This window comes from Podarcis muralis, chromosome 6 (genome assembly GCF_964188315.1).
Source record: "Podarcis muralis chromosome 6, rPodMur119.hap1.1, whole genome shotgun sequence".
Lineage (NCBI taxonomy): Eukaryota > Metazoa > Chordata > Lepidosauria > Squamata > Lacertidae > Podarcis > Podarcis muralis.
In genome coordinates this window covers 65,191,161-65,211,646 of record NC_135660.1, presented here as the reverse complement: position 1 = coordinate 65,211,646, position 20,486 = coordinate 65,191,161, and the positions used below count along the sequence as shown (strand labels likewise).

The 20,486-nt window shown below is 42.9% G+C and overlaps 1 protein-coding gene across 1 annotated transcript; it reads left to right on the top strand.

Annotated features, from left to right (window-relative positions):
- Positions 1-10,653: 10,653 nt before the first annotated feature.
- LOC114596799 (lipase member M-like) lies at positions 10,654-20,486 on the top strand. Its single transcript, XM_028728535.2, has 9 exons — positions 10,654-10,755; positions 11,781-11,908; positions 13,612-13,803; positions 14,327-14,436; positions 15,102-15,238; positions 17,701-17,847; positions 18,119-18,190; positions 18,952-19,017; positions 20,235-20,486. Exons 1-9 carry the CDS (start codon positions 10,654-10,656, stop codon positions 20,484-20,486), a joined length of 1,206 nt encoding a protein of 401 aa, XP_028584368.2.

Sequence of the window (20,486 nt, the reverse complement as noted above, 5' to 3'; positions counted from 1 at the left end):
GCTGGATCCAGGCTTAGAATAACATGAAGCCTAGTCTCCAACCCACACTGTCAAACTCGTGACAGTATCAATGTGATTTATTATTATTATTATTTGGTTGTTTGGTTGGAAGTTGCTTTGGGTTGCCCTGGGCAACATAAAGCAACTAACAAATGTAATTATTATTATTATTATTTTATTGCACTGGAGACAGTCACTCTGCTGGAGCAAAAGCACCAGCTTAGTATGTAAGCATTCAAGCTGCCCAAATTGTGTGTTTGTTAACTCTCCTTGACCTCTCAGTGGCTTTCAATACCATCAGCCATGGTATCCTTCTGGAGCAGCTGTCTGAGTTTAGGGATGGGTGGCACCACTTTGTGGTGGTTCCAGTCCTACTTGGATGGTTGTTTCCAGAGAGTGATGCTTGGAGAGTGCTCTTTGACCCTGTGGAGCCTTCAGTGTGTGGTTGGTGTGGGCAGAAGGGAGTTTAAAGACCCCTCTTCCAACGCTTATCTGAATTATACGTATCTTTTGTCCCTCAACTCCCAAGCTGATAATGGATCATTTTATGCCATTCCATCTGTGTCAGGCTACAGATATACAAAACTGCCCACAAATTGTGTGTTTCTTCCATCTTTTGGTTTCAGGACCTGACACGTTGTTTGGTTTCCCATTCTTCATTTCTACCTCTTTTCTTTTCTTTTCTTTTCTTTTCTTTTCTTTTCTTTTCTTTTCTTTTCTTTTCTCTTCTCTTCTCTTCTCTTCTCTTCTCTCTCTCTCTCTCTCTCTTGCTCTCTCTCTTTCAAAAAACAAAAAACAAAAACAGAAATAAGTTCATTTGCAGAAATTTCTGCTAAGGCAGGCTATAAAATCCGGCACTACTTAAGCACTTAAAAAAATAAAGAATAAAAATGCTATTGATCTGAATGGGGGAAGGTATAGGAGGGATGCAATGCAGAGCCTGTGGATTCAGCTGCAAATAAAACATTTTAAGTGTGTTTTAAGTGCAATATACATGTGATACTAGATGGTGATGGTGAGACTTATGGAAAATTCAATGTATTTTTAAAACAAGCATTTTCAGAATGCTTTTATATGTGTGTAGATTCAACCTGTGTCTATCTATAGGGAGAAGCTTTCCAGAAACAAGTAACATATTGCTATTCATTTCCTGGACAAGTCAGTAGATGGTAGCAGAAGAAAGTAAATAGCTCATGTCCTTGGCTTCTCCCGCAGTTTCTTCTCATTCTTGGGTCAAGCTATCTAAGAAAGGATGTGTGTTATTGTCTCACCAAGTCTCCTTTATTTCAGCATTCTGTTTTGTCCATTTGCCACCTTCTCCCTTCCTTTATTTTCTTGATGAAGTTTCATATTTCTAGGTTGCCCAATCACTGCCACAGTGTCCTTTCTCCTGGCAGAACAAGAGGAGCAGATGACAGCAAAGCTTGCACAATCAGAATAAGATCCACTATCTGACTGCTGACTCAGGACCCTAAACTGTGTTTTTATAATCAACTTTTTATTTTGTTCTATTAATGAATGCATCACACATAAGGAGAAGAAGTCACAGACTGCAATTTGTTCAGTATGTTTCCCAATTATATTGCAATGTTCTTTTGTTGTTATGGCTGGCGGCTGACGCAAATAAAGTTTCATTCATTCATTCATTCATTCATTCATATAATTTGGAGGACTAGAGTGTATATGCTTGCCAAACTCATAGATTGTGTAATCTCCCACAGGCTTAGATCACTTGGGTTGATACTACAGGAGCTTAGGATCAGGGTTGTTAAAGACTGCTAGCAGGCTCTGATGAGCTCTAAGAGTTCAGAGAACTGTGGGCTGGCTTTACTCTCTGAATAGACTGCAAGGGATCTGGCTCAGAAATGCAGGGAGTGTTATCCCAGGATCTTAGAGGTTGTAATAAGCACTCCCAGATTTCTTCCTGGCTGTGGGTTGAGATGGAAGTTAAGAAGTTAAGAAACCAAGTTAAGAAGCAATTGGCCAAGCCTACAGCACTGTTGTGCAGCAGTTGCGCAAGGCAAGGTGCAAGAAGGCTTTCTTGAGTTTCCCCATTCTGCCACACCCACAATAATCCAATATGCTGATATTCTGTTTAATTACAAGGCACGAGGTCACCCTGCAGCTCTAGGTGCAAAATGACATCATTTAGCAAGAGGAACTCCTGGCCCAAGAAACAGGTTTCTCTGCAAAGAGAAGCCATGTGTCTGTTCAGAATATGGTGTTGTCATGTAAGTTGCTGAGTTGTAGTTACTGTTTAATCTTATATAGCAGCAGTATGCAGGATTGAAGGAATGGAAGATAAAATATAAATAAAAGTAAATCAATCATTTTAATTTGAAGGGAACAATATACCTGCACAAAATTTTATCCAGTCTATCAGTGAGAACTTTTAAGTTTCATCACTTCTTTGAAGTGATTGGGGGCAAAGTGATGGAAATTCTAATTGAATAAAAGTTGCACAGTCCTAGCTCCATATAAATGAAATTACACCGACTATATGGAAGATTGTATAGCCTCACTGGAAACAAATCAAGTTAAAGCTTCCAATTTTAAACCACATCAGAGTGTACCACACTGTATGTAAAATTGCACAATCCCTCAAGTTACACAAGTCCACATAAAACAGTTAAGTTAGCCCCAAAACCAATAATCTGCTACAGCAAAGTGCACAAATCTGACACAACTCATAAACTGCCCAATTCCAAATTTGTCAAATCATAATTCTTCTCAAATCAGTATTGGATTGCACAGTTCTGCTATAAACAGGCTACGGAACCTGACTCTTCAAACTGCAGAACGATAAAAAAGTAATATAAATAACAAAGCCTGAACGAACTATCAATGAATGCATCACACATAAGGAGGAGTCACAGACTGCAATTTGTTCAGTATGTTTCCCAATTATACTCTCCTTAATAGGTCTGCAAGCCCATAAACATGTTCTGAGAGTAACCATGTATAGAACTACGCTGCACATCATCTCAAGAAAACACTTATGTGGTCTCTTTAAATGTTGTTAATTAGAATTGGATGGTTCTATTTCTTTTCAATGAATTGATTAACACAAAACCAAAGTTTCTTTAAAACAAACAAACAAACAAACAAACAAACCCAACAACAACAGTGTTTCACATTGATGAGTTGGTAAAAAATAATGTCCCTATAAAGCTTTCTTCTTCTTCACCCAAACAGGTCATGCCATAGAGTTCCATGAAAAAAAGTGTTATAGTGTCCTTTGGTCTCTTTACACATGGAATAAAGCCATTGCTGCTGACCCACAAAATAATCCTCATAGTCTGGCCATCTCAGTGCTTGCTCAGCTCCTCAGCTAGTGCATTATTCCAGACAAAGTTATGTACTGCACGCATCCTCAACCTTCCAATGGTTCTTTATTTGAGACATGGACAAATAACAGCACCATCCTATCTAGTAGCTTTTATCCACTAATTATACAAAAATTATCAATGGGGATAATAGCATGGGTTGGAGCCAGCTTTAGCCTACATTGCTAATCCCACTTACCACATTCCATTAAATAGAAATTACTTCTAAGGTGATGCTAGGATTGTACTGTTAGTCATGATTTGAGCAGATTCACTGAGATCAAGTTAGATGTGACCAATTTAAGCCCCGTTGTTTTCAGAGTGTCTATTCTAAGCATGCCTAAATCTGGATCCAGCCTAATAATCCTAGAATATAATGTGTCTTTTTCAAGCAATTGTTTCTGCCATGATGATATTATCATCTAAGAAAGAGGCTGAGAACTCGCTTAGTCAGATTCTGTATGATATGAGGGTACTTCAGGCTTCTATTACTTCCAGACAGGAATGGAAGGATCTGTTGATATCAGTTCTCCCAGTTTCCCATGTTTCCAATCTTACGTTCACTTCTCTACGTTCCTGCAGCAATTTGTGATTTTTAAAAATCATCCTTCGTGAAAATTCTCCAGCATTTTAGGGCAAATTTCTCATAATAAACACTTTTCCATGTAGCTTTGACTAATGTAAGCACATTTACAAGCAACATAATGCATTTGTATATGTTATTTCCATTAATATATTCATTTTTATGCACACTTTCCTAATATATGCATTTTTGTAAACATTGGTTGATTAGACAACTGGATTGCAAAATTCAGTGAATTCTAAGGAGAACTGTATTTCAGTCCACATTGTTTTGGAAAGTACGGATTTTATAGATTTTGCTTTCAATGTGAACTGAATTGAATCTCTCTCCTATCCCTACTTGCAGATTATTATTTTGCCTACTACCTCCTGCAAGTCACATTTCAGACAGTGCAGTGAATAAATGACGGAACTTTCACACCTCCAGTTTCCTGGTTATGCTTATATACAATTGATCCTCTACTAGTTAAGCTTCTTAATACATAATGGGATAAATTCAGCACCCCCACTGTTCTGAGATGAGAATTCAAAAGGCATACCAGTTGATCCAGAGGCTATAGAACCAGGAATGTCGGGTTTCTAAACCTGAACTTCTTCTAGATTACAACTGTAATTGTTGGATTCCACCAGCAAGTTCAGAGATAATGGTACTTATAGTTCAACAACATCCAAAGGGCCGCAGCTTCCTCATTCCTATCCAAGAATGAACCACCATGTTGTTTTTCAAAGAATGAAATTGCCACTTCTTTATTATGAAAGAAGGAATATAGCTGAGACATTATGTGTATGCAATTCTATCATATTGGGCTTTGGGGGTAAGGTAGCTAAAATGAATGAGCAGTTAATGAAAAGATACATCAAGGTACTTTATGGGTGGGATGTACACAGCATAATTGTACGTTCTGAAAGTGTAATAGTCTATGATCATGCATTCCTTAATATCCTTTTGCTTTAACACCTGAGCAACACTAGAACCTGCACATTCAGGTGTCTAGCAGATCCTGCAGAACTTGGTAAGTGAATGTGGACTTGTGATATTCACTACAACTACCTCTGGCAAAGTTCTGGAGTGGAAGTGTTCTGTCACTTTCCTGGCTTGCAAAAATACCACAAGCGGCTGGATGAGAAGGTTTTTTTTTTTTTTTTGTTTTAACTACAGACAACTGCCGGCGTCCAGGGTCATAGCCACTTTGTACTGAAAAAGTGTGGAAGGAGTGAATTTCAGCACATATGGTGTGTATTTCGAATTCTTTTGATGGAAATAAAGGGTGCGGGAGGTTAAAAATTAAAGTTGGATAATGGGGTTGCTGGATCTATTCCATAATCTATTAGAAAATCTGTTGTTATATAATGTGGAATAATGAGAGAGAGAGTTTGTATGAAAGTGACTACAATTATCAGCAGCACGTAAGTTTAGGACAGCAGCAGAAGGGAACAGTGGTGGCAGCAGGGAGCCATAATGGAAGTACAGTGGTACCTCTGGTTACGTACTTAATTCATTCCGGATGTCCGTTCTTAACCTGAAACTGTTCTTAACCTGAAGCACCACTTTAGCTAATGCGGCCTCCCGCTGCTGCCGTGCAGCCGGAGCACAATTTCTGTTCCCATCCTGAAGCAAAGTTCTTAACCCGAGGTATTATTTCTGGGTTAGCGGAGTCTTTAACCTGAAGCGTATGTAACCTGAAGTGTCTGTAACCCGAGGTACCACTGTAGAAGACATTAAAAGCTGCACCTCAGCTTTATGAAAATTTGGGCTCAGCTTATCATCAGTACAGGAGGGATGCATGTTCCGAATGAAGCCATAGCAATATTACCTTTCAAGATTTTAAGAAGGAGCTGGTCTGGATACAGCAATGGTTTTGAGATTCTGGAACATGGGTAGAAAACACGTTTTCTGCATACAAATAGAGCCTAGAAGATTTTGGTTTCTTGTGGATGTTACTGCAGCATGCACTGTGGGAATCTCAAGGCTTGGAAATCAATCACAGGAAGCATAACAGTGTGTGAAGTAGCAAATAGCATGCATCCCAGAGTTTACAGGTTTTCTAGAAGTTTGGGTGTGATTGGATGTCTGAAATAGGATTGGCTTTTTGCCAAAGGCTTCAAATGCTGACAAAGAACAGTATACCACCTTGCTGACAGAAGGAGTTTTACATATCCGACCAGAGGAACCAGTCACTAACAATATTTCTGTGTTGTCAATTAATCCTTGGCCGGCCAGCCAAAACATGCTGGCTAAAACCAAAAACTAGCACCACCTCTTTTTAGTTACCTTGGCAACTGCCTTATATTGAGTTAGACCACGGGTCCGTTTAACTCAGTACTGTCTGCAATAACTAGCAGTGCTTCACCAGGGTTTCATCTAGAGAACTGTCTTGGGCCTGACTAGAGTTGTCGGGAATTGAGCATGGAAGCTTCTGCCTGCAATGAATGAAGACGCTCCAACACTGAGCTAACTCAGCCGCAACTGAAAACTTGTCTGGAGATTTTGCTTCTATTATTTAATCACCAAGATCTTGGCTTATGCTATTATGAATACCCACAAAGGAATGCCCTCTAAGGATGCAGCAGCCAAGGGACTATCAGGACCAACTGGGGGCTGGGCAGGGAACTTCTGGCAGATTTGTTCCCCCAGCTCTCTAGCAGCACTGTGACAAGGAAGAGGAACCGATGGGCTGCTGGAAGAATTGTGAGGAGAAGCCTCACATTTGTGGTTGACATACGGATCAGAATTTGTTTGGAAACTACTTCCAGGTGATGCCATATCCTGAGGTTCTTTGCTAGCAGTGGGTTGCTACTGGCAAGTCAACTATGAAGGGAAAACACCAATGAAGTCTTTGCTTTGGGGTGAAGTAAGGGCAAGGGCCTCCTTCATGGATCACTGCCTTGCCGTGGCGAAGGGGCTTGAATAACTCAGAGAAGCTATGAGCTATGCCGTGCAGGGCCACCCAAGATGGACAGGTCATAGTGGAGAGTTTTGACCAAACGTGATCCACCTGGAGCAGGAACTGGCAAGCCACTCCAGTATCCCTGCCAAGAAAACTCCATGGACAAAGACAACAGGCATATAAAAGTTATGACGCTGGAAGATGAGCCCCTCAGGTCGGAAGGTGTCCAACATGCTACTGGGGAAGAGCGGAGGACAAGTACAAGTAGATCCAGAGCTGATGAAGCGGCTGGGCCAAAGCTGAAAGGACGCTCAGTTGCGGATATGCATGGAAGCGAAAGGAAAGTCCAATGCTGTAAAGAAAAATATTGCATAGGAACCTGGAATGTAAGAACCATGAACCTGGGTAAGTTGGATGTGGTCAAAAATGAGATGGCAAGAATAAATATTGACATCTTGGGCATCAGTGAACTAAAATGGACGGGAATGGGCGAATTCAGTTCGGATGACTATCATATCTACTACTGTGGACAAGAAACCCGTAAAAGAAATGGAGTGGCCCTCATAGTCAACAAAAGAGTGGTGAAAGCTGTACTGGGATGCAATCTCAAAAATGATAGAATGATCTCGATACGAATCCAAGGCAGACCTTTTAACATCACAGTAATCCAAGTTTATGCACCAACTACTGGTGCTGAAGAAACTGAAATTGACCAATTCTATGAAGACTTACAAGACCTTATAGAAATGACACCAAAGAAGGATGTTCTGCTCATAATAGGGGATTGGAATGCTAAAGTAGGGAATCAAGAGATAAAAGGAACAACGGGCAAGTTTGGCCTTGGAGTTCAAAACGAAGCAGGGCAAAGGCTAATAGAGTTCTGTCAAGAGAACAAGCTGGTCATCACAAACACGCTTTTCCAACAACACAAGAGACGACTCTACACATGGACATCACCAGATGGGCAGCATCGAAATCAGATTGATTATATTCTCTGCAGCCAAAGATGGAGAAGCTCTATACAGTCAGCAAAAACAAGACCTGGAGCTGACTGTGGCTCAGATCATCAGCTTCTTATAGCAAAATTCAAGCTTAAACTGAAGAAAGTAGGAAAAACCACTGGGCCGGTAAGATACAATCTAAGTCAAATCCCTTATGAATACACAGTGGAAGTGAGGAACAGGTTTAAGGATTTATATTTGGTGGACAGAGTGCCTGAAGAACTATGGATGGAGGCTCGTAACATTATACAAGAGGCAGCAACTAAAACCATCCCAATGAAAAGGAAATGCAAGAAAGCAAAGTGGCTGTCCAACGAGGCCTTACAAATAGCGGGGGAGAGAAGGCAAGCAAAATGCGAGGGAGATAGTGAAAGATACAGGAAATTGAATGCAGATTTCCAAAAAATAGCGAGGAGAGACAAGAAGACCTTCTTAAACGAGCAATGCAAAGAAATAGAGGAAAACAATAGAATGGGAAGAACCAGAGATCTGTTCAAGAAAATTGGAGATATGAAAGGAACATTTTGTACAAAGATTTCCATAATAAAAGACAAAAGTGGAAAGGACCTAACAGAAGCAGAAGACATCAAGAAGAGGTGGCAAGAATACACAGAGGAACTATACCAGAAAGAAATTGATGTCTCGTATACCCCAGGTAGTGTGGTTGCTGACCTTGAGCCAGACATCCTGGAAAGTGAAGTCAAATGGGCCTTAGAAAGCATCGCTAATAACAAGGCCAGTGGAAGTGATGATATTCCAGCTGAATTATTTAAAATTTTAAAAGATGATGCTGTTAAGGTACTACACTCAATATGCCAGCAAATTTGGAAAACTCAGCAGTGGCCAGAAGATTGGAGAAGATCAGTCTACATCCCAATCCCAAAGAAGGGAAGTGCCAAAGAATGCTCCAACTACCGCACAATTGCACTCATTTCACACGCTAGCAAGGTTATGCTTAAAATTCTACAAGGCAGGCTTAAGCAGTATGTGGACCGAGAACTCCCAGAAGTGCAAGCTGGATTTAGAAGAGGCAGAGGAACCAGAGACCAAATTGCAAACATGCGCTGGATTATGGAGAAAGCTAGAGAGTTCCAGAAAGACATCTACTTCTGCTTCATTGACTATGCAAAAGCCTTTGACTGTGTTGACCACAGCAAACTATGGCAAGTTCTTAAAGAAATGGGAGTGCCTGATCACCTCATCTGTCTCCTGAGAAATCTCTATGTGGGACAAGAAGCTACAGTTAGAACTGGATATGGAACAACTGATTGGTTCAAAATTGGGAAAGGAGTACGACAAGGCTGTATATTGTCCCCCTGCTTATTTAACTTATATGCAGAATTCATCATGCGAAAGGCTGGGCTGGATGAATCCCAAGCCGGAATTAAGATCGCCGGAAGAAATATCAACAACCTCAGATATGCAGATGACACAACCTTGATGGCAGAAAGTGAGGAGGAATTAAAGAACCTTTTAATGAGGGTGAAAGAGGAGAGCGCAAAATATGGTCTGAAGCTCAACATCAAAAAAACGAAGATCATGGCCACTGGTCCCATCACCTCCTGGCAAATAGAAGGGGAAGAAATGGAGGCAGTGAGAGATTTTATTTTCTTGGGCTCCATGATCACTGCAGATGGTGACAGCAGTCACGAAATTAAAAGACGCCTGCTCCTTGGGAGAAAGGCGATGGCAAATCTAGACAACATCTTAAAAAGTAGAGACATCACCTTACCAACAAAGGTCCGTATAGTTAAAGCCATGGTTTTCCCAGTAGTGATGTATGGAAGTGAGAGCTGGACCATAAAGAAGGCTGATCGCCGAAGAATTGATGCTTTTGAATTATGGTGCTGGAGGAGACTCTTGAGAGTCTCATGGACTGCAAGAAGATCAAACGCATCCATTCTTAAGGAAATCAGACCTGAGTGCTCACTGGAAGGACAGATCGTGAAGTTGAGGCTCCAATACTTTGGCCACCTCATGAGAAGAGAAGACTCCCTGGAAAAGACCCTGATGTTGGGAAAGATGGAGGGCACAAGGAGAAGGGGACGACAGAGGATGAGATGGTTGGATAGTGTTCTCGAAGCTACAAACTTGAGCCTGACCAAACTGCGGGAGGCGGTGGAAGACAGGAGTGCCTGGCGTGCTCTGGTCCATGGGGTCACGAAGAGTCGGACACGACTAAACGACTAAACAACAACAACAACAACAAGGGCAAGGGCCCTATCCTTTAGAAGCGTCCCTGCCTGCCTTTTGTGTAAACCAGGTCCTAATTTGCAAATGTACCTGTCCTCTGCTGAAACAGGGATAGGAGAGTTATCACCAGGTAAGATGTGGAAGAGTAGTTGGGAGATTATCTGCTGTTATGGAGATGGGGCATGATGGTGGAGAATGTTGGGAGGTAGACCTGAAGCATGGGATGCTGTGTTATATACTACTCAGGGTCAGTCTAGCTCAGTTTTGTTTACTCGGACTGGCTGTGACTCTCCAGGTTTTCAGACAGGTAATCTTAACAACCCTACCTGGAGGTGCCAGGGATTGTATCTTCTGCATGCAAAGCAGATGGTCTACCACTGAGCTATGCCCTTCCTCAAGGAAGGCCCTTCCTGATAAAAGATTACTAAAGGCAGTTGGCTGATATACTATTTTTAGTGAAGCTGCTGCATGGTGGGATGGGGGGAGCAATTCAGTTTGGTCCACATTTTAATAGGCACAGACCTTCACCATTCAGTTTAATATCACGGACAGCTTCAGGCGCCCATTCCTATTGTGTTGATGATTTTCAAATGAAAGAGCATCCAGTTGGTTGTCCATTTATGGGTGATCCATTTATTTATTTACTTTTTACAGAGAATCAAAATGTGGCTGATGATTGTATTGGTGTACATGACTGAAGGAATTGTGTCTTCAGGAGAATTCCAAGAGTTAAACAAGCCAAATCCAGAGCAATTTTTGAATACTGTAAGTACATCTCTGGATGTGAAAGGAGCATGATATTGCTTGACACTATTTACAGTTCCATCCTCCCCACATATAGGATTTTGCCACCTTAGAGTACTTAGTATTGGGTGCAAATGTTCAACCAGATAATACACAAGGTTGGTAGTGCGTTTGAAAGGTGCATGTATCTTGAATGACTACTTTTCTTGGTGCTGTATACAAAAATAAATGCTTGATGCCTGAACCAATCAACAATTTCATGTGCAGATAAAGAGCAAATGGAATTTAATCTGCTGGGCACCTTTGTCCTCCAACTGCCATCTGTCCCCCAAGAATCTGCAACCTGGGGGTGTCCCCTCCCCCTGTTTCTCCAAATACAGTGAGGGGAAATCTCTCCCCTCCCCCTGTTTCTCCAAATACAGTGAGGGGAAATCTCTGGTCCACAAACCTAATTAGGTTTAGCAGGCCTTAGTGGCTGGCCAGCCAGGCCATTCTGGGTGAAGTATGAATTGGCCACCTTTACCATGCTTGGTGTTGCTGAGGCTCAAATTTGAAACAGCAAAGGAAGCATTGCAAGCACAGTTCAGTCCTTCATTTGCAAGCAGAATTCAGTGCCTTTTGAATCTGGAGCTTTTTCCTCTTGCTCTGCACAGCGATTTGGGGTGGGGGGGAGCATAATTTGCTTCAAGCTTGGAGACAGCACTGCTGTGCATTTTGCTGAGAAAAGTGACAATTTGTATGCATACACAATACATGCATCAATAAAAAATGAACTAGTTTACAGTGGGATGCATTCAAGGCTGCTTTGGAGACAATCCTTTACATAACCTTATTGCATTATACTATGAATTTTTATACTATTTCATATTTGTCCCCTATTCTGCCGAAAGTGGAAAGTGTGTATATGTGAAAATGAGCTAAAATCTGATTTCTGGTTTTAATTTAACCAGTTTAAATCCCGCAACAACAATGGAGCAAGAAGCATAGGCAACCTTTCTGAAAGTACAGTACTTCATTTTGGAAAATTTTGTTTCTCCTTTATCTAGGATGGAATCATTCGTCGCTGGGACTATCCAAGTGAGGTCCATGATAAGATCCTGACAGCTGACGGCTATTATTTAACCATGAACAGAATTCCTTATGGCAGAGGAGGCAAACATGGTGGGTCTCCAATGTGAAAGAAGAAAAGAAAATGTAATAGCAAGCCCCATGCATGCTCCAACACTGAGTAGCAATTAAGTAGAAATCTTATGGGCAGGGCTGTTGCTTAGAAGTTTCTTTCCAAGAACACCAAACCAGAGTCTTTCCCACCTTCAGGCCCTTCAAAGCAGAGGTCAGAGTCCCTTTCCAGCCCACATGCTGCATTATCTCACAGACAACTCTAGATAGTAAAATACAGGAATGAGAATTTTTTTTGGATGTGCAGCAGGATGTCCACTTACGGAGCCATTTATACTACTTTATGTAGCATAGGTGCAAATTTATGTAGCATAGGTGCTACTTTATGTAGTATAGGTGCAAATTTAGATATAATTCCTATAATTTAAATATAAATACAATATACAGTAGAGAAGATTGTGATCAGGTGACCTGTATGCCTGCTCAGTCTGCTGTCTGGGTGCAAACTGTTGATGGGGAAACTTCAAAGTACTTGCTCTCTCTTTGAAACTAGCCTTGGACTGGACAAACAGAGGGTGCCTTCAAATACAGGATAGCCCTCTGCCAGCCCTTCCAATAATAATAATAATAATAGTCATAATGTATTATTTATATCCCGCCCATCTGGCTGGGTTTCTCCAGCCATTCTGGGCGGCTCCCAATAGAATATGAAAAACACAATAAAAGAACAAACATTAAAAACTTCCTTAAATGTCTTCTAAAAGTCAGAAAGTTGTTTACTGTATTTTTCGCCCCATAGGGCGCACCGGCCCATAGGGCGCACCTAGTTTTTTTTTTGGGGGGGGGGAATAAAGATTTTTTTTTTATTCCCCCCCAGGCACGGGGCTGCGGCAGGAGAAGCCCGAGCTTCCCCCGACCCCTGCCCCCAGAACAGGCTGCTATCCGCAAGCCTAGGGAGCCCGGCGGGAAGTCGCGCCGGTCTCCCCAGGCTTGCAGAGAGCAGCCTGAAGCCCAGGGCGTGCTGCTCAGCATGCCCCAGGCTTCGGGATGCAGGCAGCTCTCCACACCCCTTGGGAGACCAGCGCGACTTCCCGCCAGGCTCCCAAGGGTTGTGGAGAGCTTCCCGGAGCCCGGGGCGCGCTCTGCTGTGCTCCCCAGGTTTTGGTCTGCAGGCTGCTGTCCGCAAGCCTTGGGAGCCCAGCGGGAACTCCCACGGGCTCCCAAGGCTTGCGGATAGCTTCCTGAAGCCTGGAGAGCGAGAGGGGTCTGTGAGCACTGACCCCTCTCGCTCTCCAGGCTTCAGCGAAAGCCTGCATTCGCCCCATAGGACGCACACATATTTCTCCTTCATTTTTGGAGGGGAAAAAGTGTGTCCTATAGGGCGAAAAATGTGGTATTTCCTTAACATCTGATGGGAGGGCATTCCACAGGGCGCCATTACTGAGAAGGCACTCTGCCTGGTTCTCTGTAATCTCACTTCTTGCTGTGAGGGAACCGCCAGAAGGCCCTCGGAGCTGGATGATGGGGGTGCAGATGCTCCTTCAGGTATACTGGGCCGAGGCCATTTAGGGCTTTAAAGGTCAGCACCAACACTTTGAATTTTGCTTGGTAATGTACTGGGAGCCAATATAGGTCTTTCAGGACTGGTGTTATATAGTCTCAACGGGCTGTCCTCTGCAGAGAAGGCCACATGGCCATCCTAGTGTGCTGCAGTCTTTCTTACGAAAGTTAATTATTTGTATCTGTTTCAGGTTCCAGACCTGCTGTCTTGGTGATTCCTGGATTAATAATGGAAAGTAGCACCTGGGTCTCCAATATACCCAGTAATAGTTTGGGCTTCATCTTGGCAGATGCTGGTTACGATGTTTGGCTTGGGAATGTTAGAGGAACGTCCTGGTCGAGAAAGCACCAGAACCTTTCGGTCTTGCAACAGGAATTCTGGAATTTCAGGTAGATCCTCACAAATTGGGGGTGAGACTTTGAAATGCATATGCAGTTGTCTATTACTGTCAAGCAATGAAGCACCGGGGCTTATTAGGAGTGGCTTGTTGGGCAGCACTGAGCAGCTAAGTAAGCTACCTGGCAGGTGGCTCGCTGCTACTTACCAGGAAGAAGAAGGGGAGGTGACATGGTGCACAGGTAACTACAGAACTGCCAGATTGGCTCCACCAGTGCGTTTGAGCCACACTCATATCTGCCCCACCCAGTAAGAAACAGTGACCCACCTGCCAGGAAGCTAATTGTGTTGCTGCTCCCCAACTGTCAATCTATTTCTGGAGTTTATGTTAGATTTCAGCTGCAGGAAATAAATACACGTGGTTTACGACTACAAACATAAGAGACTTCTGTGTCTTGAGATCCATGAATGGTCAGCTCACACTGTTCATGTATATGAAATGCTGCTGCTTTAATCAATGACAAGACATCTTGTGTACCAGCATTACATGCCTAACTTTGTGTTTCTACTTCTCAGCTTTCATGAAATGAGCCTCTATGACCTTCCAGCCATGATAGATTACATTCTGCAGGAAAATGGCCAAAAGCAGATCTATTATATTGGACATTCTCAAGGTGCTACTTTAGGTAAGTTTCAAATATAGAGAAGGGCTGTCATCACACACACACACACACGCACACACACACACACACACACACACACACACACCCCCCTCCTCCTTATTTGGCTTCGGCAAGCCAAAAGCTATCTTTTTTGTTTGTAACAAAATTTCCTTCAATATTGTCCTTACAAGGTTTTGATTCAATGTGATTGCAGAAGTTTCTTTCATCAATTTTTTTGCAGCTCTTAGATATGGTACCCACAGAGCCAGTTGCACAAACTGGTTGATACCCGAGTCTAAATACAATTCTTGTATCTCTGCAATCTAGCAATTTTTTGCCATCACTCGGATGATGAGCTTGTTAGTATGTTCAAGACCTCAACCCTGAGCCCCAGAGCTAATATTTGTGAGCTTAATTAATGATAATTAATGTGCATCTCCAGCAACACCCTGTAGTATGAGTGGGGAGCACACTGGATGCTTCATGGCTTGGTACAAATCTCTGTGTGATGCAAGTCTGTATGCACATTTGCCCACAACTATGTGTCAAGTTCCCAAGTAAGAACTTTTTGCTTGTCAGGGCAGTTAGTAAAACTGACTGACTTCTGTACCTTTGCCTTTCTGAATGATGATCTTTTCTTCCTATGCTTTCCCCAATTATCGTTGTAAATAAATTATTATTTTTTGCAGGTTTCATAACCTTTTCTATGATGCCAGAGGTGGCTGAAAAAATCAAGTTATTCTTTGTTTTTGCTCCTGCGTACACATTTCAGAACAGCAAAGGCCCAGTAATCCAGATATTATTTTTTCCTGATTCTCTTATAAAGGTATCAGTTGCATTGTTCTTGCTCTTTATGGATTCATTCAGTTGTTTCCCACAATGTGAATCTGCAGAATGCAGTTTTCTTAGACAAGCTACTTGTATAGTTTGCTTAATAATACAAAAATGGTAAATTTGCTAAAACAGCAAATTGTTTATAAAGTGTCCTTCTCTAACGTTTTTATGAGAGGTAAACAGGAAGCCATCAAATAACCCTTTTTGAAAGTGAGCAAAATTAAAAAATGATGTTAATTGCATGAAAGTAGTTAACATGCAAGTAAGAACAGGGGACCCAAACAAGATCAGGACTGTGACTGGTGGGAAAAGTGATTGCCCCATGTTGCAATCCCAATGACTTTTAGTCCAACATCTGTTGCACACTTTGTCATAGGGGCCACATACAGGGGACTGCTCATTCTAGATTACCTCTCCACTACAACTCCTCTCACCAGTTTACAGTATTGACCTTTGCTTGGTAGAGAAATGACTAGGAAAACAGATTTATTGGTGGGAATGAATGACTCCCCAAAGCTAATCTCAGTGAATTAATGCCCAGCTCCTTCTCTTTGTCCCTCCTAAGGCTGTCTCATCACCTCTTCTAGTCTCATTACTTCTTTTTGAAACAATCAACCAGGGCTGGTTTCCATGTTTCTCTTTTCTCTTTTTGCCACCCTGGCCAACAGGTGGGGTGCTCAACAACTCCCTGTAGCTGTGTTCTTTTCTTAAAAGGCTCAGCAGTGTTGTGATAACACCTTGCGCATGGACACAACTAGTCATAATGTGGTTTCAAATCTCCAGCACTTGTCTCAGGAAACACCTGGAGTTATTCTCTGAGGACTCCAGTCCAAACCCTGGAGGCCCAACACAAATGTTTGTGGGTGGGGATTGGAATTTGTTGAGGGTGGAGGAAAAAACAAGCAGAGCTCTTAAAAACTTACTGGAGCTCAAGCTGGCTGTAAGATACCACACAATAAGTGGGAAATGAGGATTCATGTCTTAGAACAGAGTAGAATGGCATCAACTACAGCTAAATGCAGGTGTTGTCTCTTTAAGGAACCGAGCATTCAGCAGTATCTTTCAGCCAGGAAGAAAGCAGGTTTACCCTGCCACGCCCTGAAAAACTCATTGCTGAATATTTTGCTTGAATGAGGCAGCTAGGTCCTGCCACACCTGGTCTGCAAATGAAAGGGCAGACAGCCATGTGAGGATAAAGTGTATATGGCTGCATTATTATAAATAATAATATATATAATAATATATAATAATATAACAACAAACGCTCTTTCAAATGGTTCTCAGTACCACAGGAGGCACTCTAGGGCATTCCGAGCAAGAGCCAGTCTTTATTATAAGTTTGCCTAGCCAAAGCTTGTGACAGAAATAAATTGAACTTTTTAAGGTCTTTATTTAAGCTGTCAATCGTTCTATGGCTTCTCATTACTGATGGCAGTAAGTCGGGAGTATGTCTCACCCCGCTGATTGGCTTTTGTATTAACTTAATTTCATGTTGTATTCGTTTGTGTTCTGCATACCAATCTATGCTATCGCTCGCCTTTCCTGAGCCTTTGGCCTCCTTAGATAGAAATAAAATCTTTCTTCTCTCTTTATTCGGGGTTTAATAACTGCCCACTTAGGTAAACAATTCATGTATTGGGGCAAGTAGTTCTTCTCCCCTACAAAAGAATATATAGCTCATTTGTTATTATTTAAGGTGCTTCCATGTGTGTGTGGACCTATTGATACACACACAAAGGCACTTCACATGCCAACCAGACACACGGACAGCAGGGTGTGGTCACTGTATGTGTGTCAGCATCTGGAGCAAGGCCTAGTCCACACAGCCCTATAATCCCCAATATAATCTTTCAATTTGTGTGTTTGTGTGTGACCTGAAGCTCCCCTGTGTTTTTTTGCTGTGACTTATTATCAGGGCCAGCCCACTCATGAGATAAGGTGAGGTCTCTGCCTCAGGTGGTAGGATCCACAGGGTCAGCAGATCTGGCCTCCAAGGAACGCATCACCTGCTGCCGCCACTGCAGTGGCAATGTCAGCTGTGGCGTACTCCTTAGAGACTGGATCTGCCGCCTCCTTGGCAGCCCTGCCCCCAAGTCCCACCTCTACAGTAGCTTCTTGACGAACAGGAGTTACTGCAGGTCTCCTTCCACGTTTGTTCCTGATGTAGAACTTCACTAGCTCCTTCTTCTCTGGTGGCGGTGGGAATTTTGTGATTCGCCTCTCAGGTGCCAAAATGTATTGGGCTATCCAACAATGCAATTCTAACCATGTCTACTCAGAAGTATGTCCCATAGAATCAATGGGACTTACTTCCAGGTAAATTGTATATGTATTTTTATTCATTGCATATATGTTTAGATTTGTCACTTGGGCACATGAGTGTGATACGAGAAATATAAGTGCAAGAGAACAAAGACATAAATGTAAGTTCACAATTCTTTTAATGTTTCACAGGTTATATTTGGCACGAAAGAATTCCGCTTATTAAGTAGAAGTCTGAGAGCATTAGTTGCTAAGATTTGCAGCTACCAATTAATACAAAACCTTTGCGCCCAAAGCCTTTACCTTATAGGTGGCTTCAATAAGAACAGCTTAAATGTGGTATGTATGTATCTTTAATTATTTTCTTTCTCTTTTACCTCTGGTCCCTTGGCTTGTAGTTTCCCATTCTTAATCTCTTGACTACAGGTCTATTGATTGTGGTACTTTTTCATTCTGTCGTTTTTCTAAAAAGAGAAATATAAGGGTTGACTTGGATAGATTTCAAAGCCTCTTCTTAGCGTATGCACTGATTTTGTTTCTCACACTTGTTGGCCCTTTTCCCTTGTATCTGCCACATTAACAGTTTGCCTTTCTAAAATGTTTTTTTCAGAGCCGAGTTGATGTGTACCAGGCTCACTTTCCAGACTTTACTTCTGTAAAGAATATTGTACACTGGGGTCAGGTAACGTCTTTAAAGCAATGTGTACTTCTTTTAAAAATAACAATGAGCTGAGGTTGTGATTTTTATTCTAAAAGTAGAAGCTCCTAGGATGTAATGAGAAAGAGGAGGCAGAGAAGCTGCATTTTGTGAGCAGGACATCACCCAGGGTTCTGAAGACACAAACCAATACAGTCGTACCTCTTGTTACCTCAGTCTCCGGTTGTGTTTTTTCAGGATACGAATGCGGCAAACCCGGAAGTGTATACTTCCGGGTTTTGCCGTGTTCACCTGTGCAGAAGCGTTCTGCGTACCTCGCACGTGCACAGAAGCATTCTATTGTGCCGCGTGCGTGCGCAGAAGTGGCGCTCTGGTTGCGGACTTTTCAGGGTGCAAATGGCACCCCGGAATGGATCGAGTCCATAACTAGAGGCACCACTGTATTTATGGCAAACTGTTATTCTACAATTCAGGTCACATTGAAATACCTGAAAGCTTTCAACTGGTCTTCAGCTTTGCCCTGACAATTATTGTCTTCTGTATTTTAGAGTTGACATCATTCTCAGAGCTTGAAAAACTGCACCAGGCATGCTTAATGCAACTTTTGGTATAATCAGGAAAAAAAATCAGTTCCAGCCATTAGAACTGGTCTGTTCAATTCAATTGTCACCCATCTTAAAAAACTCCACCTTCTTGGAGACATGTGCAAATTAGCCTGCTGACTGCATACGTAGCCTACCTAATGTTTTATAAATATAATGTCTGCTTAATTTTATTCCTTATAGGCAGCAAAAACAGGGGAACTGAAATATTTTGACTATGGCTGCAAGAACGAAGAAAAATACCATCAGGTAAGGATGTGCTTTGTTGTTGTTACATTAGTGTTGGTAAATGCATGGTGCTGGGACGCGGGTGGCACTGTGGGTTAAACCACAGAGCCTAGGACTTGCTGATCAGAAGGTTGGCGGTTCAAATCCCCGCGACGGGGTGAGCTCCCGTTGCTCGGTCCCTGCTCCTGCCAACCTAGCAGTTCGAAAGCACGTCAAAGTGCAAGTAGATGAATAGGTACCGCTCCGACGGGAAGGTACCGTATTTTTCGCCCTATAAGATGCACTTTTCCCCCTACAAAAATGAAGGGGAAATGTGTGTGCGTCTTATGGGGCGAATGCAGGCTCCTTGGCTTCAGTGATAGCAACGCGAAGCCTCCGAAGCCTGCACTCCAGAGGCTTCGCGTTGCTTCCGCTGAAGCCAGGAGAGTCTGCTCTTTGAGGCTGGCGGTGGGGGAAAGCAGCGCTTCCCCCATCGCCAGCCCCAGAGGATGGGGGGGGCAGCGGGAAGCAGCACAACGCCACCCCGCTACTCTACAACCCGGCTTTGAGGCTGGCGGTGGGAGAAAGCAACGCTTCCCCCATCGCCAGCCCCAGAGGATGGGGGGCAGCGGGAAGCCGCACAACGCCATCCTGCTACTCTCCAACGCGGCTTTGAGGCTGGCGGTGGGAGAAAGCAGCGCTTCCCCCATCGCCAGCCCCAGAGGATGGGGGGCAGCGGGAAGCCGCACAACGCCATCCCGCTACTCTACAACCCGGCTTTGAGGCTGGCGGTGGGAGAAAGCAGCGCTTCCCCCATTGCCAGCCCCAGAGGATGGGGGGCAGCGGGAAGGCGTGCGACGCCTTGCCGCTACTCTCCAACCCGACTTTGAGGCTTGCGGTGGGAGAAAGCAGGCTTTTCCCCAAGGAGGGAGAAAGGCCTGACTGGCGGAGTCAGTCCCTTCTCGCTCCTGTGGGCTTTTGCGGGAGATGGGGGAATTCTGCCATTTTAGATTTTGCCAAACAAGGGGATTTGCCCAAAGTCCATTGCCCCTCCCCTATAGTTGTGGTGCTTTTCTGTATTTGAATATATAATCTGCTGCATGTTTCCAAATTCTTTGAAACTTATTTTTCTCATTCTTCCTTTTATTCAAGCTTACAGTACTTGAAACATGTTCATTTATTTATTTGCTTTTGGCATTTATATAACGAGTGTCCTGTGGGCAGTTCACTAATTAAAGTCTGACAATGTTCCCTTCCAGAAAACTCCGCCATTTTATAAAATAGAAGCTATGACTGTGCCAACTGCAGTGTGGATTGGGGGGCAAGACTGGTTGTCTCGCCCAAAGGACAATGCAAAATTAATACCTCGAATTTCTAATCTCATTCACTACAAGTGCTTTCCTGACTGGAGCCACTTTAATTTCCTCTTTGGACTTGATGCACCTCAACGCCTTTATTCAGAAGTGATTGATATGATGAAGAGAAACCCAATAGAAACTTGGGATTTTTAG

What these genes read in the sequence shown, in the direction of transcription:
- LOC114596799 (XM_028728535.2), top strand. Translation starts at nt 10,654, where the DNA reads ATGTGGCTGATGATTGTATTGGTGTACATGACTGAAGGAATTGTGTCT. An exon ending in AAACATGGTGGGTCTCCAAT is followed by an intron (nt 11,909 to 13,611) that starts GTGAAAGAAGAA and finishes TTCAGGTTCCAG; the next exon opens with ACCTGCTGTCTTGGTGATTC. An exon ending in CAGGAATTCTGGAATTTCAG is followed by an intron (nt 13,804 to 14,326) that starts GTAGATCCTCAC and finishes TCTACTTCTCAG; the next exon opens with CTTTCATGAAATGAGCCTCT.